Here is a 19,144-nt window from a genome sequence, read left to right as displayed (position 1 = left end):
CTGTGTGTGAACTAAAATGAGCTTCCACATGAGCTGAATCATCATCTGGCTCTTCCACTTGGAGACACTGAACTTATATATATTGATATCCATCCATCCATTCATCCATCCATCCATCCACCAAACACATTTATATTATGATAGCTATGGCATTTGCATGTTCTCTCCTTGTGTGCATGGACTTTCTCCAGGTAGGTATTCTGGTTTCCTCCCTCAGCTCAAAAATATGCGTGTGAGGTTCATTGGTAACCCTAAACGAGTTTAGTGCTCTCCCAGTTGCAACACACCTGATTGCAATGAAAGGCTCGTTATTGGGATTTTTCACAGCCTTGGTGATGACATCGTCATTAGATCAAGGTACGTTGAAGCAGGGAGAGAACTAAAACATGCAGGACACCAGTCCCCCAGAACTGAGTTTAGACACCCCTAAACCATCCTTAAATATGAATAGGACTGTGTTGTTGTCTGCCTCTGAATTTGCCCTGTGGTGGACTGTGGTGCTGTCCAGAGTGTACCCTACGCTCGCTCATGGTAATCTTGGATGAGCTGCAGCACCTCTTGACTCTGCACAGGACAAAGTGGAATAGAAGATGGATATTATAATAGATATACTATAAAATTAATTTAAAAAAATAAATCCCAAATTTAAATGCACAAACAAATCTTCTATGCTGTTTTATTCAGCAGCGGGATGGGGGGGGGGGGGGTCTCCACAATTAACTAAAAAAAGACAAAACATAGTAATGTTACACCTCAAATTAAACAGAAGAACCTCTGCTACAAGACACAATGATAGAAAGCTTAAGCCATTCATCCTCCAAATCAAATGATCCAACTGATAGTTGCAGGATCCCAACTGCCTCTGGGTGTGACTCCAAAATGCACAGATTACCAGTCCAACACATGACAAACACAAGGAGGTAGAATCCATTTCTTTTAGTGCACAATTTTAGATTGTTTGAGAAAACTCAAGGCAAACTCAAGGAAATCGGTGCACACACAGGGAGAACATGCAAACCGATAAACCCTCAATACAAACCAGGAATCAAACTGGTGGCTTTTTTTTTCTTTTTTTTTTTTTAACTGTGAAGTGAGCGTAACAACCACATCACCAACACAATTATAGTTCTAAAAAAAAAATGAAAAAACGATGGGGACCTTAGATACAGCACTTTAAATGCTCCCTCTCTGTCCAGTAGATGTCGCTATGTGGTAACATCTCAGCATGTGCGAGAAAGACTTACCTTGGTGGACAACGCTTTTTGCGCTGTCCATTGAGGTAAGTGCTTATCTTCTCATGATACCACCGTGATTTCATCTACTTATTTACTTAATGAACTTTCTATGTAAAAAGTGAACTTCCTTTAAATTCCTTCTTTTTTGTCTCAAACTGCAATTTATATATGAGTAATCAATGCAGGAAATACAATAGAGAAATGTGACTTTCTATTGTATGTCTTCATTTTGCACAAAAATAAAACAAGTCGATGCACTTGTTGCTTTGCGCATTTCGTAAAGTTTTCAACCTCATCCACATGGATAAAAAACGGGGTCCCTGTAGTGGGTGAATGCAGCTGGAGCCCACTCCTATAAACATGCGGACTTAAATAAGTTGAAGTGATTAAAAGGCTCTGTCATTAGTCTTTCTCTCGTTAAGACGGGCTCTCGGATTTCAAGTGTCTCCTTTTACACTCCCGAGCCACTGCCACATCCATCATGGGACCGGCTGAAGTTTTATTGCGGCCGCTAGAGGAGGATGCAAAAACAAAAAGTTGAGTGTGGGATGGACTCAAAAGGGCAACTAGTCCCGATACAGGCTCTCGGGAGGGTTTTTGGAGGGGGAGGGAAAGAAAAAAAAGAGAAAAGAAAAGAAAAATGCGAGCTGGGGCATGAGTGGAGCGCTTTCCTCTGCTCGAGTTTGACACAGTTCAACACATTTCATCCTCCTGGAAACTGTGGGTTATCCCTCGACGCTGTATGGGCGTACCTCCGTGTTTTTTCATCACAGAGTAGTAAGGTGCGGGACGGGGTCACCGCTCCATAAATACTTGGTGCGGTGGAGACTTTGGATGGACCCTGGAGGAGTTCAAAACTTTACGCACTGGACAGGAGCGTCGTTTTCTCTGCAAGTTGATCCCTCATTTGTAGAAGAGCTGACTGGTGAAAAAGTCTCCACGGTTACCACTGTTTGTATTGTGGTACCTCTTGGCTGATATGGGAAATCTATGATTCCGTATTGGCATAGATATAAATGGTTTTATTCGTCTCTCAGAGTGCGATGTAGTTCACCCTCAGCCCTCAAAGTGAGCTATTTGTCAAGATGACAGCGCTTACACCTTTGGGCCGCGCTGCGCTCGGACTGGCGTGGAGCTGTTTGACTTTTCTGTCGTGCGCTCATTGCGCATTAAGTGACAACCATGTGCACTCCAGCTTTATTTACAGGAGGTTGCGCAATCACGAGCGCAGGGAGATCCAGAGAGAGATCCTCTCCATCCTGGGTCTGCCCCACCGGCCGAGGCCCTTCTCTCCCGGGAAGCAGGCGTCTTCCGCGCCGCTCTTCATGCTCGACCTGTACAACGCCATGGCCGTGGAGGAGGAGGATGGCGCGCACATCCAGCAGCAGGGCGCAGGGAAGGCTTTCGGTGCCAAGGTTCAAGGGCACTCCAGGAAAAGCTACTCCAGCCCGCAGCATGCCGCCTACTCCCGTGTGGCACAGCCTTACCGAGCCGCCCCGCTCTTAGGCCACAGCCCCGCACTGACCACCGCGCACGACACCAACTTTCTCAACGACGCAGACATGGTCATGAGTTTTGTCAATTTGGGTAAGTGTCATTAAAACGGCCTCTTTTCCCTCCCTAAATGTAAATGAATTCATGAATAATCGCGACAAGCAAACAAAAAGTAAGGAATTAGGAATAGTATATATTTTTGGGGAAAAAAGCAACAATTGATAATAAGAAATGAAAAATACACAGTAGTTTTACAGATATTTGAAGATAATTTACGCTATGTTGTGTTCTTTATAAGCCCAAAAGAAAATATTGTGCCGCTGTCTTTTATCCTTACTCGGCTATTTCTAACACATCTTTTATATTTGTATATTGAAAATATTTAAAGCCTTTTTGTCCCCAAGACGAACCACTTTTAACGTGAACACCATGTGTTCTTTTTCACTCTTTTTTAATATTTTGTATTTGATACAGTTGAGTTAAGATTTTTTGTTTTTAAATTTTTTTTAACTTATTAATGCGGTTTTCTCTCCTTTTGAAAAACAGAGGGTCTATATAATTATTGTGTTTGTTCAGTAGCTGCGACCCTTCACCCTGCACTCCAATGCATCTTATCAGATGACTGTCTGACCTTCACAAAATTGGTCTAAATTATTTCCTGTTGTTAAAGGAGAGAGCTATTGAATGATGGTTATTATTTGAGATCGTGTCGTTGAGAGAAAATAGTATTCATGTTATTCAACATATTTATGTTTCGGCAGTGAGTGTTTAAATATCATCTCTGTCACGTATAAAGCTCCTCAAAATTGGATTTTGCGGATACATTTCAGAACTTTATAGAATGGTTAAAATTCACCCTAACCTTTAAGACACAAAGCATAATGTTAGCATTGTAGTGTCGAGGGTTTAATTTTCTCAAAACATGTAAAAGTGAATTTGTAGAGTTGCTTGAAACTATAATCCCTCACCTTGTTCTGAGCCCATCTGTTTCTACTTAGTACTATAGGGCATGTACACTGTCAGCCTTGAACGCTGTGCTCCTTCTGGGGACTGTCAGCGAAGTGTTCAATGGGGCTCTGTCTTTATTACAGTACACTCAAATATAGCTACCGAGTACCGACCTCAACTGTTTAAGAAACCTCAGTGTGGCATTTCGTGCAGTTTAATGTGCTTACTGTAGCCCTTTACCTTTTGAAAACACAAGTTTAAAAAATTGGAGAACACTAAAACATGAGGGATTTGTAAATTTTTTCACTATCCTGATCCTGCTGGATCCACTTATTGAGCAACAGGTGAAGAATACACATGGTCTAAGCTTATCACCAAGTGGAGTCACTATTATTTAATTTTTATCTATTTGAAAATTGAATCCGTAACACTTTCAGTGGCACTCCTGCTTCAGATTACTGCCTGTGGTTAAAGTAATGGAACATGCTCAGTGGGTAAAAGTCAGTCCTGACCTCTGACCTGTTTGTGCTAAGTAACTGCAGGCGTTCGTTCTTGATAAAATATCAGAGAAAAGCACTGTGTGATATCACCGCGGATGTCAGGACATCCGCTGACCTCTGCTACATGCCTCTTTTCTGCTACTGGGTATTGGTGTGAGAGAGCAGAGGTCACTTTGTTGGCACGTTGATAGCGCTGACACCGTCTTTGATGCGTTCTTTGCACTGAGATGGAAACAATTAGTGTTCACTCCCACTTGACAAAACAAAAAGGAGGAAAATATCTAACTTATATTCCCTGGGTATATTAGAAATATTTCATCTCTGTTGTGAAACTATATAAGGAAACCTATGAAACCTATGGGAGGTGAGCGTGGGGTCAGAAATGAGGTCAGAGTTGACGCTGAGATGACGAAGAAATCCTGACTGGTCTTTTCTCTCACTTGAAGAGCAGACGAAAGTGTCTTTAATTGAAATCAGCCTGTTTTTCTTAACTGACAGCCCATTCATCATGGCCAGAGAATGCAGTTAGGCACACAGTAGAGGGCCTGTCTGGGAACTGCTACCTGTATTGAGTTGACTGATTTAATGAACTGGAAAGTGCTTTTGTTGGTAGTCAAAATGTTTAGATTGGACCCTGAATGTAAAAGAAGATGTGATAAATCACTCTTTTTCTGTGCCTTAATGTTGGCATATTTTCGCTTTTGAGCAACACAAGTGGCAGTTCAGGAGGTGAACTCATATATTTCATTTTTGAATAAAGGTTCGCTGCCAATAAAAATGAAGCTCATCGTAAAATATTTTCTTTCCCAGTGGAGAAAGACAAAGATTTTTCTCACCAACGAAGACACTACAAGGAGTTCCGTTTTGATCTGACTCAGATCCCAGACGGTGAAGCGGTGACGGCTGCAGAGTTTCGTATCTACAAGGATCGCAGTCATGCTCGTTATGACAACATCACTTTGAAGATCACCATATATCAAGTCATCAAGGAGTATCAGAACAAGTAAGTCCCGGATCAACCAGAACCACCCAAGAGAGACAATATTGGAGTGGAAATCACTGCTGTCGTAGTTTCTGCTTCTTTCTGTGATATAGCTCAACTATTTCTCCTTTTCACTATATCTATATGACCTATTAATCTATAATTCATTAATTTATTCTATACCACAGCCAGCCAAAAATAATAATATGCTGCTTTCTCAGTTACATGCTGGGAGCAATTTAGCGATTGTGTTGGGGGTGAATGCCAGTGCATCGGGGGATAAACCACCTCTCCAGCCCCCCACCCCCCACCACTACGAATAAAACACATAAAACATTACAAAGTCAAAGTAAAGCAGGAAACTCATACTGGACGTAAACATAACATACAGCTCGTATTTGATCTTAGTAACACATTTTGGTTCATGTCAAGCTTCTGAAAAAATGTCTCAATATATGATTTTTTGTGGGGCTCCATAAGTAAGCGTCTGTCTGTCATTATTTCTCCTTATATCCTCAATTGGGACAGCAGAAAGCTGCCACCTCTGAGCCTGGTTCTACAGGTGTTTTGATATGAACAAAGGAGTTTTTCGTTTCCACTGTGACTTATGCTTGCTTATGTGGAATTGTTGGGTTTTTCTCTGTCAAAGTGCCTTGAAATAACTTGTATTTAGTACTATAGAAATAACATTGAATTAAAATGAAATAATGAAACTCATTTAAAGCGTTTGAAGTTAGAAGCTTTTTCTTCATGCAAGGAAGACAAAGGTCCTTCTACTGTAAGTCATCTTGCTATGTGACACCTAAAGATTCTGAGCTATAGCTTATTTTTTCATTTAAATTTGTCTGTATTACATGTTTCACAGTTGTTATTTTAAACTCCATTTATTCCTTTCTAAAGATTTTCTATTTAGACTTTTACACTCACAGGGGTCCCTGTGGTTACTTCTCTGTAATTATAGACCAATATATCAATATAAATGAGCTATTAGTAGCCTATATGCCACATGGAGCCACCATCTTTACTGATTCTTGCTTACAGGCCTATTTTATTCATATATGGTTTCACCAATGATAAGCGAAGGGCACTCAATTTAATCACATTTAAATTCCATATCCATTATAATTACGTATTTTCTAACTGTATTCCCAAGAGAAAAATATCTAATGTCGATTTATTACACTTTCTTTAGAGGAGTTAAACTGTTATTTTATAATAAATCTGTTGCCATTACTCTGATTTATACTTGTTGTTTTAGTTGTGGGTCACAGGTTTCCCCCCTGGTAGTGAGAATTATTTTTTTGGTACTAAAAAAATGATGAAAGTTCCCCTTCTTTGTCCTAATAGAACATGTCAATTTTTTTTAGGTTAATCAATTCAAGGATGCCAGGCTTTTAATTGTATTTAAATACAATCTCTAAATATGTCATGCACCACCAACTGTGATATGTCTTAATCCTCTGAGAATAAACAGGTTTATATTTGACATTTGATCAAAAAAGTAAATCTGGCGCAGTCTTTCTATGCAGCTCATAAAATGGAACACAGGCAAAAGATCTGGATCATGCATGTTCACAGTTATTTGAAATGGTGACACAACACAAAGCAGGCAGGAAAACATTGCATTTGAAGTTGCAAACTGATGGAAAACAAAATAGCTGAAACTCCAGTGAAACGAAGGCAAACCTACTCACACCCTGATGTCGTGAGTGCAGTCTTATGTTCTAATTTAAAATACAAAGCAAACACTCTCCTCGTTTGAAACCTTTCCACTCGCAAACAACATCCTTGTATATCTTGAACTCTGTTCTGCTTCATTCGCACCGTGTCTGCCTTACAAATATAGTCCTCGGATAAAGAGAACTCCATTAGCAGGTTGGCCACTTATGAAGCTTTGGAAGGTCCATCAGTTATCACTCGTCTTGTGTTGCATGCCAAGTTGGCCTGTCCCAGATGAAACCTTGGAGGGCCCATATTAGGTGAGGGGGGGACTGGGCGGGGGGGGACCTCCCTCGGGTGCTCCTGCGGTCACTGTTGTGCCCACCACCTGCCTGTCTTAACAATATCCCGGAAGTTTAAAGCATGACATAGTTGAATACACCAGGGTGCACTTAAAAGTGGGCCCACATTTGCTTGCCAAAAATGTGTGTGGGTGATTGAGGGGAAGATACGACCCTCCTGGGGTTTGAAAAGGTCTTAGTCAATGGACTCTGCCATCTTAAAGGGGAAGAGTGCTCAGTTCATGTTTTCACAGGCAACCGTGTGTTTGAATTAGTGCATGCAAACAGGAGCGAATCTTTGTCAAAGCAAAACATCTGTCAGACACAGTGTGCTGAATTTATATCTTAACATATGTGAACGATGAACTCATATGGCATGCTTTTCTTAACACATCAAAACTGACCGACTGGGAACAATAAGTGATCGCTGATCGTCATTTTCAGTCAGTTTTACACAATCAATGTGTTTGCTAACTAAGTTATGAAAATAAACAAGTGGTTAGCTGTGTGTGTGTGTGTGTGTGTGTGTGTGTGTGTGTGTGTGTGTGTGTGTGTGTGTGTGTGTGTGTGTGTGTAGTCCAGTGTCTTCAAACCCCAAACAAATCTTGTGATTCCTGTTGCTGTGAATGCAAGTGTGTGTTACTGTCAGTCCTTCTGTGTTTGCTCTGTGATTTACTAAGTTGTCAGTCTAAGTTGGATGAAGCAGTCAGAGTATGAGTGGATTTATATTCCTACCATTTTAATAGTAATTTTGGCAGCTTAAATTCAGCAACAACTGTTTTTCGCCCTTTGGGATGATTAACCATTGGAAGTCATTGTTAAATAAGCAGTTTGTTCCTAACTGATTAATTTACTTTCTTTTGAAACATTTTCAGATGATTTTTGTTTTTCACTTTACAAGGCAGTCTTTCTCTTCACAACCTTTCGAGGCACCTTGCTAATTCAGTAAAATCATTCCTGTGCACTCAAGTGGACAAGACAAGCAAGGGAAAAAAAAGGTCTCTTTAAAATATATTGTTTCATATTACTCCTCGTGATAAAAAACTCCACAGGGTACCCCTGGACTCCGACCATGCCACACTAACCTGACCTGTACATGTGCATCCACATCCTGCACTGCCACTGAACTCTGCTGATAAAGGCGAATTACAAGTGCAAAATAGTAGAATATGAACATGATTTCCTGGAGACAGATTTGTTTAAAGCATATGTGGTTACCTATATTATTTAGTCATTCCAGTAACAACAGCCTAAAGCACGCAATAAACATTTATATTTTTTGATATGATTTAGAATAACTTTCACCATCACAAATGGAATGAAAGCAGGATAAAACCTAAAACTATATTTCTAGAGAGGAAATGTATTTGTATGTTTATTAAATCTTTAATAAAAAAATAAAAAAATCTTCTACACTCTTGGGGCCACATGGTTGTCTGGGACTAACATAACAAAACCACAAAAACAATCTGCCACTTGAAAGGAATATGATGCAAATTGCAAAACGGGGACTTTTTAACCTGCATTTGATTGATGTCAGATGTTAGGATTATTCTGAAAACACACAAAAGATGATATACATGTTCATAAGTCCAACAATGTTTTTTGCATTAGGAATAATGAAGTATTTGTGCATGTTTTGCTTCATAACTCTGCAGTCAATAGCTGATTTTATTTTTTATTTTACAACAGTTGCAGTGATTCTTTTTTGATGTCTGGCACACAAATGACTAAATGACCTTTACACACAAAATAATAATAGTAATATAATAATAATAATAATAGTTGTAATAAAGTTAAACCTCTTGGATTTACTGTAAATATGATCAGCTCTGCCGTATATGTATAAGGTGTTTGGATATACTGTACATTCAAACCCTAATTTATTTAATGCTGACGTTGTGATTGTATTTTGTTTTTTGTTTTCTTCAGGGATGCAGAAACTTTCTTGCTTGACTCCAAAAAGGTGCAGGCGTCCGATGGAGGTTGGCTCGTATTTGACATAACAGCCACCAGTAACCACTGGGTGATGAACCCGCAGCAGAACCTGGGCCTGCAGCTCTGTGTGGAGACCATAGATGGCAAGTCACATTCATTTTCTATTTCTTTTACCTGTCGTCTGTCTCAGTTTGAAGTTTTGATGATGTGCATTTCATATATAAATGTTTCAGCTTCAACTGTTCCCACTAAATAATGTCTGTATTAACCTAATCTTTATGTTTGAAGTTCAGGCTCACCTCAAAAGCAGCCACAAATTGATAAACTCGTCAGTTGTCTGAACATTATATTCACCTTCTGTATTTCCAAAGGACGAAGTATTAACATAAAATCTGCTGGAATCATTGGGAGGAACGGGCCACAGTCCAAGCAGCCGTTCCTGGTCGCTTTCTTTAAGGCCAGCGGGGTGTTGCTTCGCTCTGTGAGAGCCGCTGGTGGGAAAAAAAAGAACCACAATCGTAATAAATCAAATAATCAGCAAGAATCATCGAGGTCACCGAAAACTGGAGGTACGTTATGATCTCATTAAGATGCTATATTAGTATATCAATAATGTGGCCTTTCTTTTAATTGAATTCGATTTAATCATAACATTTGGTCTTCATTACCTGTTTTGGATTTTCCACTCGTCAGTTTGGTCGGCTTATCTGGTTTCTTCTGCCAGGTATCTGCACAACAGGTCAGGCTACCATGAATATGTAAATAAAGTCTTGCCTATCAACTCAGTTTTGACTTGTGTACAGGAAACATGAGTAGGCTTTATATTCTGCAGTCACTGACATGTAAACTGCAGAGTATCTAATATCTCAGTGCTCGCCAGAGGAAGTCCTTGAAATGAATTGCTGCTTTCCTTTGGTTTCATCCTTGAAATTAACTGTACATTTTATCCACACTGCTCAAACGATTCTTCAATATTTTGTTGGCTTGCTTGCATATAGAGTAATACATATGTCAGCCATGAGAGGTCGATTGCAGTTTAGCTTTTTTCAAAATATCCTTGTGGAGGCCGAAAAAACCCAAGAAAATTACTGTCGTTTATTTATTTTTTTCGATATGTGCAAATATATATTTGTGCAGAGGGATTGCTATAATGGATAGAAGCTTATTCCCATGTCAGCCAGCACTGTACATGCCATTAATAATTAATAGTCTGGCACATTGTTGGATGAATTACTGTCATGTACATCGTCTATGTGTTTAATTTGCCCGTTAAATTGACTATTCTCTGCAGCTCTGCAGCATCAACACAGGTCATCCAAAAGCAACGGCGTTTGCATTGAAAAGTGACTCATAAAGACTTGCTTTTCCCTGCGCTGATAAGTAACCCTATTTTTTTCAGATTATAACACCAGTGAACAGAAGCAAGCCTGTAAGAAGCACGAGCTTTACGTCAGCTTTCGAGACTTAGGCTGGCAGGTATGCTATTTCAAACTGAATCACCCAAATGATAATGCATCTAATGTGAGATTGTGAGACTATACAGGAGTCTGCAATAAAAGCAGTGTGCCTTTATCTTGTGAAGGACTGGATTATTGCACCGGAGGGCTACGCTGCTTTTTACTGCGACGGTGAATGCTCATTCCCACTCAATGCACACATGAACGCTACAAATCATGCAATTGTCCAAACCCTGGTAAGTGTTCCTTGGAGCAGATCACAAATCACAGTGTAAATCAATGATGTTCTGACTATATACAACCCATTAAAAAATACTTTAATCTGTCTTTATGCTCTGCTTTTATAGGTCCATTTAATGTTCCCTGACAATGTGCCAAAGCCGTGCTGCGCCCCGACCAAGCTGAACGCAATATCTGTGCTCTACTTTGATGACAGCTCGAATGTTATCCTGAAGAAGTACAGAAACATGGTAGTTAGGTCTTGTGGGTGCCATTAGGGGCCAGGCTTCAGTTTAATTTATGCAACCTGTTGTGGGAATCACAAGAAAATGCATATCTGACAGGAGTGATGTGATGTACAGTATTATGTATATAAAGTTTTATTAATTTATTTTCCTTTTTTTAAGAGAAATAGCACTGAATACTATGATATTTAAATGTTTAGAACGCAATATTGTTCTTACTTTGAATCACTTATGTAACTTTTATGTCCTCCGGCATATACTCTGTCATGGTCGCATCAGTCCGATTACTTCGCCTGTTCACTGGAATCTCTGGGATCGCATCTCCTTCTGTTTATTTGTCTCCCTTTCTCGAGTAAATTATGGTTTATTTAGTGGCCTGGACATCGTGTAATGTTCACCAATGATAGTGATAATAATCATATGTAACCAACACCTACAAAATGTATCTCAAACCCCTCAATGTGATGGTGTGAGCTTTAACATCTCTCGTTCAACAGGCTGTTGGAACTATCTTAAAACAAATTGGATCACCAGAGTAAAACAACACTCACTCTCCTCTAATATACACTTAACTGTTCAAAACTGTTTTCAAGCTGTTTTCCATGACAGTTTTTTCTTTCATAAGTTCTCATGTTTTCTCAGAATTCGAAGCTCAAATGAACCGTATATAATGTTGAATGTTCACTCTTGAACGTTTTACAAATCATGTCATTTTTTTTTTTTAAAGCAACGTTTATGTAACTGTCTCATAAATAGTGTCTCTCACTTCTCTGTGGCCTCTTTTATAACCACAAAACATATTTGCTTTGTCTAGCTTATGATTGGGATGTGTATCTTATTATAGAATCTGGTGTATTATAATAAATGTACCAATTTAAACCTCAAATCATTTGCTTACCTCTTTTCTTACTCCATTTGTCTCCCAAAACTATGTAATAAGAGTGTGGAGGATACATTATTCAAGCTTGAAGTTCCCGGGTCTTGTCTGGGTTCCTGTTTGGAGTTCAGCAGCTGTTGTACATGCCGTTGTAGGACTGCCATCTCAAATTTATAAATGTTTAACAAGGATGATATAAACTAGAGGTCCTTCCACTGAGCCTGTTGACATGCTCATGGGGAGTGGTAATGCAAGTGGTACAGCGCGAGCAGTAAAGTGCTGTGACCTCCACAGTCAGCCCAAAATGGTGATTATCACGAGGCTGAAGCTATATCATTTTGCAGGCAATCCCTTTCAGATTATGGGGGAGGGAAATACCATATATTGCATTATGTATGCGACGTGTACTGTAAACCTTGAACTTTCTTTGCGCTCTCTAAACTGAACTTCTGCTGTTGCAAGGAGCTTTGTTCCTTGGAAACAAAGTGAAAGCCATAAACAAAGTTTGAATAAACGTTGCTGCTCATGTACGGGATAAACATAATTTCCAGAAAAGTGCAAAAGACCGTGCCACTTCCAGAAAAGCACTGTGGTTACGCAGGGATTTTCGATTGGCTTGGAACTGTAGGGATTAGGTTAGGGATTAATATTTATTTACACAACTGTGTTGACCTTCACTGAACACAGGATAAGCACTGTTGCACTCCCACACCACCCTCCACTCCCTCCTACTTTTATAAGATTTTTTTTTTCTCTGACATGGCAGAACATTGAGTGACTGTATTTCACTTAATTAAAAGCGGTGGCTGGCCTGCCCAGATGTTACGGGCTCCATCGAAGAGGAGTGTTGACATTCAGTGAATAGAAGAGGCCACCTGCTAACTTAACTCTTGGCTTGAGGGGTGATTTGCATTCCTGTGGCCTGTTGCCTGGCATGATTACTCCCACCACTTAACAATCCCATCTACTGTTTAATATCGTGGATTCTTTCCAATTCCGCTACATTTTGCACTTGTCCGTAATGCAAGAGTTTCCATGAATGAGCTTCTATTTAACTTCACCTGAGCTACACACAACACTCCTGACAGCAACCTCCTGCATGACCACATGAAAGGAGACGGTAACAATTCCCATACTGAAGGCAGATTAATATACTGGCCCCTTTTCCTCCGAGACCCCGTGAGTCAGAGGTACCTTGACATTCATCAGATCAGCACTTCCAGTGGCCACTTCTCAAAACATGCTGGAAAGAGGTCACAACCCCCAGTAGTTTACTTTTCGTGAAGGATTATTTTTGTGAATTATTCATGTATCATTCTCTCTGTTTACTACATATGTCACAACATACTGTTGGCTTCACTGAAACATGGCTCCATAATGCCAAGATGTGTTTCCAGGTGCTGATGTTAAGCCCTTTTTTTTGTTTGTTTTCTTTTATTTAAAAACATGTTTACTATCTTATTCTGATTGGAAAAACAGATGTGCACCTCTTCAACTGCTGAGATCTTGTTTTATTCAGCAGCTGTACTGCATTTATTCAGAGGAGATGGCCGTGATTGGGTGTCTGTCCATCATCAGTGAGAATACTAATAATTTTGGTGTTTATATAGTCACAGGCACCACTGGGAGGAATTAGAAACACTGCATAGTTTATGGGGGTTGCTCACAGAAGTACTGATTAATGTTAAGAAGTGGAGTGACTGGATTAAAAGTGTTTGAACAACATGATAATCATAGACGAAGCAGCCAATCAGATGCTTTAAAAATGCTGTGCTTCTGTGTCAGCATGTCATTATTTTGTTCTGATAAGGAGTGAAAGCTTGAAATTATATACACATCACTGTGTATTTATAGCGTATTTAGATGTGCTGTTGTTTATATTAACATGATTGTTCCCAGTGTGTCAAGTTAAAGCATCACTTTCTCTCCTGATTTTTCACAGCCAATACGTGTTGTTCATCAAACTCCAGCTTAATATTTGTTTAAAATAGCATAACTTGCTCTGTATGATGTGTTTTGAATGTCGATTTCATTTGTAGATGAACATTTTTTGAAGTCCTGCTCTTAACGTGGATTAGAGTAGTTACAAATTCAATAATGGTAATTTTGTTGTCATAGAGTGCAGTTCAAGCATCGCAACAGTCGTTATTGTTAATTACAGATTTTCAGTGCTCTTTCCACCTCTGGTTTTGTTAAAGGGTATATTCCGTTTAGTTTCATGCATGGGTTATTTATATTGTGCGACCATTATACAATGCAAGTCGAGGTAATAGGCCATTCTTTTTCGGTGTACAGAACAAACGAGAAAACAACAAAAAGTACTTCAGTGCATCTAAAGTACAGAGATAAGAGGAACCACTAATGACACATTAATCATACCATACAAATAAATGTCATGCTTTTTACTTGGTTTCTTTTTCTGTGAGTTACATTATTGTGTATACCATTCCTTTAATTTCCTAAAGTTGTTTATTTGTGGAGTAATTTAGGTATTGTAAGCTGTTATCCATTTTGTATACAAGGGAATTGTGAATACACATCAAATATAACCAGACAGAAAAGTTGGATTTCCACACAAACAGGCTCACAAACTGTGAAAATAAACATTTGTATTATAGAGTCTGAAGTATGTTTGTTCTGTTAAGATATGTTTCCGGATTTAAAAAAAACTGTTGTGGCGTTGATTTATTGCAAACTGTACATTTAATTTTACCAATCCATTTATTATAGACGTTTGACATGTTGCATGTTTTCAATGACATGGTGCTCCGTCCAACCCGACTGCACCAAGAATAATGATTATTGTTCATTTAGTTTAGTGGATCCGGTGTTAACCAGAGATCTTTTTCTTTCTGTGGCTCAAAGTTTATTTTCAGGGTGTCACCTTGCAGTCCATCCACAAGGCAAGTGAAATTGTATCTAATAAAAATGTTGTGCAGTTTACCTAATTCATCTCCACACATATGGTTCTCCTTATTTGTGTTCTGTGGGTGGGCTATGACTTCCATACAGCTCAATCAGTCGCTCTTGATGGGGGAGACCATATGGGTCACATTTTTACATGTTGTTTGGTATGACAAGGCTGCGGCAGGACCAGCGAGGAATGTGTCCTCACAGAGGGCAATGCAGAAACACCCTTATGTTTGTTTGTTATTCACATATGCACATTAGCCTCCCGGGCCTGAGGAGAGGGGCTTTTTGGGTTCTCAGGGTTACAGCAGTGTGTTTGTGAACTCAACTGTCACTTTTCATTAACCTTAGCATTGGCACCTGTGCGTTTAAGGTTCCTATATTCTAAAACTATGTTCATTTCAACACCATAAATTCAATCGAAATATATGGTATAAAGCCTTTAGTAGGGCTTTTTTGACCAAGCTAAATAAGTAAACAACAATAATGAATTTGAACCTTCTGTTTTCTCTGACTACTTAAAACTGATTTACATGTAGTTGTTTTTTTTTTTTCTTCTTCTTTTTCTTCTTCTTTAAGCTTTAAAACTGACTTTTAGGTTTGTGTTGTATGCTTCCCATGTGTGGTCGTAAAACATGAGGGTCTTTCCAGATTCCTCTGTTGTTTCTTTAAAGAAGAAATCAAAGATAAAAGTATCTAAAATGCTCATAATGCCCACTCTCTCCTTTTTGAATCAGGTGTGTTCCTTTGTTGCCCATACACCTGAACAATTTATGGGAAAGAACGCATGTAATCAAAAATGTCAACCAAAGCACAGGCATCAAATTGAAAACCTCTTTTCTGAGGCCAAATATGTGTCTGTCCTTTATTATTAAAGCTTATTTATTGTATCACCAAAGTTTCAGATATGCCTTTTTGAAGCTGTTCAAATGGAGAAAAATATGGACAGATCTGGACATAATTATTATCTGTGAGGAGGGAACAAAAAAACCAAAAACAAATAGAACGCAGGACCATAACAGTGACTATTTAAAAACATGTTGGTCTACCATTTTCGAATTGAAAACACTCCAAAAAAATAGCTATATTTTATACCCAGTCTCCAAATCAAGAGAAGGTAGTGTCTGAGTCAGTCATTGAGTCAGACAATCGTACCTATTTTCTTGAGCTGTAATGAAACCAACTGCCAAAACAAAAAACAAACAAGTATTAATTTCCTTTATAATAATTTTCAATCATATTCATATTCATTTCTACCAGTGATTAACTGAGTGATGTAAAGAAAGGTTATTTATATCATGCTGTTAAGTAGCAGAATGACTTGTGTGTCTGTATATGTATGATATTTACATCTATGTAATGTAATTGTGTGCCTACAAGGAGCTGTGGATCCCTCGTTCTTCACCTCCACCCAAGGGCAGTCTCTCAGTTTGTTGGACTTTTACAAGTAGATTTGGCACTTTTGCAACATAGATAGTAAACTGTATCATTGGCTTTGGTTCCCCACAGTTAAGTTTCACAGGCTACGTTTTGTCAAACCAGGTGCACTAATGCTACACTTGAAATCACTGAGCACTTTTCAGTGCTACTTTAGGCATTATGGTGGTGATATACTGAAGGAGGCACAGCGAAAACTAAAATGTCTGAAAGGTGAGCCTGCCAGTGTGTAATGAGAGCAAATCAGTTACAGATCGGTCTCTGTCATGGTACCAGAGTAGCAAATACCACCAGTGAAAAACCAGCCAATTGAGGAGCATGTGGAGGTGATCACAGAGACTTTTACAGCTCTTTGTGGGCACGCACAGATTTCAATAATCTCCCACCAAATGTATTACGCATAGATAGTAATTGATGCATGCACGCACTCTTCTATTCACACACACAATAATTAATATGCACTGATTAATAGTAGCATTTTCAAGAATCTGGAATGAAAAACAAGCTTTATTGTTTTGCAAAGTATATATATTGCAATTTCATGACAAGAGGGTGTCTGTCTTCACCAGGTTGATTGTTCTCTCCTGGTTTTCTCACACCCCCATAAAAGCAATGAGGAAAAATCACTGTTACTAATTTAGGGCCCAAAGCACACAGAGATGTCAACAGCCACGACTTAACCCAATTCATGTGTATTCTGGCAGCTGTAAATTTCACTGTGAAATTCAATTTCTCCCACCACGGATAAGAATACACCGAAGGAAATCTCCGTGCTTTATGATCCAGGTGGAGCCGTAATCCAGCCGTGAAGTTCTCCATGGTACAATATAAAAATATGCGCAATAAATATCTGGCTGCTTAGAAACATCCGCTTTAATGGGTGTATGACAAAGCAGTGTTAGCTCGCGCCCTTGTGGGGAGGGAATCATTTGTTTATATGGCAGCCTGCTGATCAGTAACAGGTGCGGATTAGAGAGATTGTGATCTGTCTCCTCATTAACTAAAGTTCACGAAAAAGACCGTGTCCCACAGTGTTAGAATATGAGTAATAGAAAGGAGATTTTGTATGAAAAAAAACAAAACCTGTTCATCCGTCCTGTGAATGTATGATCATGTGTAAACACAAAGGCCTTGGTGAGTGACTTTAGTGACTAAAAACGATGCGGCGCTCGGTGGTGTGATTACAGCGAGGATAATCTTTTACACACATGCTGTCTCTGAGGGGAACTGTGGAAAGTTGGCTCGGAGTGACCGGCTTTCCTGAAAAAACTGTGGAGTAGGCTGCTATTTTTATAAAGACTATGTTTTGCTTTGAAAGGAAGTGTTGGTGGTCATTTATTCCTACAGTATACATTTGAATATTATGGAAATGAAAGTGGGTGGTGATGTTTTTCTCATTCAAATGTGCAAAAAAAAAAAAAGATTATTTATGTTTATTCTTTCCTCCTCTTCCTGATTCAGCTTCATATATGTCCCATTAAGTGGTGCACTTCTATAAAACTGAGAGTAATTGCTATAACAAACCCTTTCATCTTGCCACTATATGACAGACTATGTCATGATTATTACTTTCAGCGCAATGCTAATGTGCTATTCGCTCAGCACCAGGCACACTCTTGTTGTTACAGTTCAGTTCAAATTGAAGACGGATGGAGGATGAAAATTGATTTAATCTGGTTCCTGTTTTCTTTCTCCCACTTTGTTTTCAGTCTATATCTAAGAGCTTAAAACCTCTTTCATGCCATGCCGAAACCTGTACCCTATAAAGTATTGCTTTTCACATCTGTTTCTTTCTTAGCACCAAACGAGAGAATAGTCTCTTTCTTTTAAACGCAACCTTTTTTCCACGCTCTGAGATATAGTGTGACAACTGAAGTGTTTGATTCCATTTAATATTTTAAGACGTTTGTCTCGTGCTTAGACTCTGCAGTCCTCATGTGTAGAATATATTGTTCTCAGGAGATGCTTGCAAACTGGTGGAGAAACATCCCTTTTCCTGTCAGTGCATATCTGTTTGCCTAATCTTCACTAACTTAGACACTGAGTCCCTTTACAGAGTTTAATCCTTTTAGAAAACCTCTGAAAGTTGTGTGTTTGTTTCCTTGTGTGTATAGCTCAGGAATTTGGTTAAATGTGCATCATTTTGTTTTACTTTATTATGATGAATGCCGAACAATTCATATGGGGAGTGATTTCTGAGTACCAGAACTAAACAAAACTGAAAAACTGATCAATCCCGTTCAAACTGAAAACAACATTTTCCAACTCATTAGTCTTTCAACATGCTGCTAAAACTTTTTGGTGGAGCCATAACTTCACTCTTCACTTGTTTAAAATGGTCGAGTTAAGCAAAACAAATCAGGTTTATTTTAAAGAGACTGGGTCCAATTTCAAGAGTCTGGATGAGAGTTTGGTGTAGTTTGAAGAGGTCAAGTGAAATGCAGAAAGTCATGATTTCTTAGATAGATAGATAGATAGATAGATAGATAGATAGATAGATAGATAGATAGATAGATAGATAGATAGATAGATAGATAGATAGATAGATAGATAGATAGATAGATAGATAGATAGATAGATAGATAGATACGAACGAACAAATAATGCTTTGATAAATCCAGATGTTTCAAGAGTCCTGCCAAGTCTCACACATACAGGTGTAGTTTAGAGTCCAGTGAAATTCAAGTCTTGTTTTAATTAACCAGCTGTAGTTTAAAGAGAAAAACCTGAGTCTAGATACGGAGTAAAAAAATCGCACTCTTATTTGTACAATTTGTGCATGACTGTAAAAGAACTAGAAATGTTTTGCTCAGTTAAGAAACAAAAACAACTTAAAAGGCTAAAGACAGAGTCTGTTTTCGAAGGTTAAAGATTTTTCTTTTGAATCCTATATTATGTGGTA

The 19,144-nt window shown here is 38.8% G+C and overlaps 1 protein-coding gene across 1 annotated transcript; it reads left to right on the top strand.

The window, feature by feature from the left end:
- Positions 1-1,924: 1,924 nt before the first annotated feature.
- bmp5 (bone morphogenetic protein 5) lies at positions 1,925-11,889 on the top strand. The gene is made up of 7 exons (XM_080508161.1): positions 1,925-2,822; positions 4,988-5,180; positions 9,092-9,240; positions 9,469-9,666; positions 10,497-10,573; positions 10,680-10,790; positions 10,902-11,889. Exons 1-7 carry the CDS (start codon positions 2,321-2,323, stop codon positions 11,049-11,051), a joined length of 1,380 nt encoding a protein of 459 aa, XP_080364287.1. The 5' UTR covers positions 1,925-2,320; the 3' UTR covers positions 11,052-11,889.
- Positions 11,890-19,144: the final 7,255 nt, after the last annotated feature.

This window comes from Blennius ocellaris, assembly GCF_963422515.1.
Source record: "Blennius ocellaris genome assembly, chromosome: 13".
In the NCBI taxonomy this organism is placed as follows: Eukaryota; Metazoa; Chordata; class Actinopteri; order Blenniiformes; family Blenniidae; genus Blennius; species Blennius ocellaris.
This window is presented reverse-complemented; position numbering and strand designations above follow the sequence as displayed.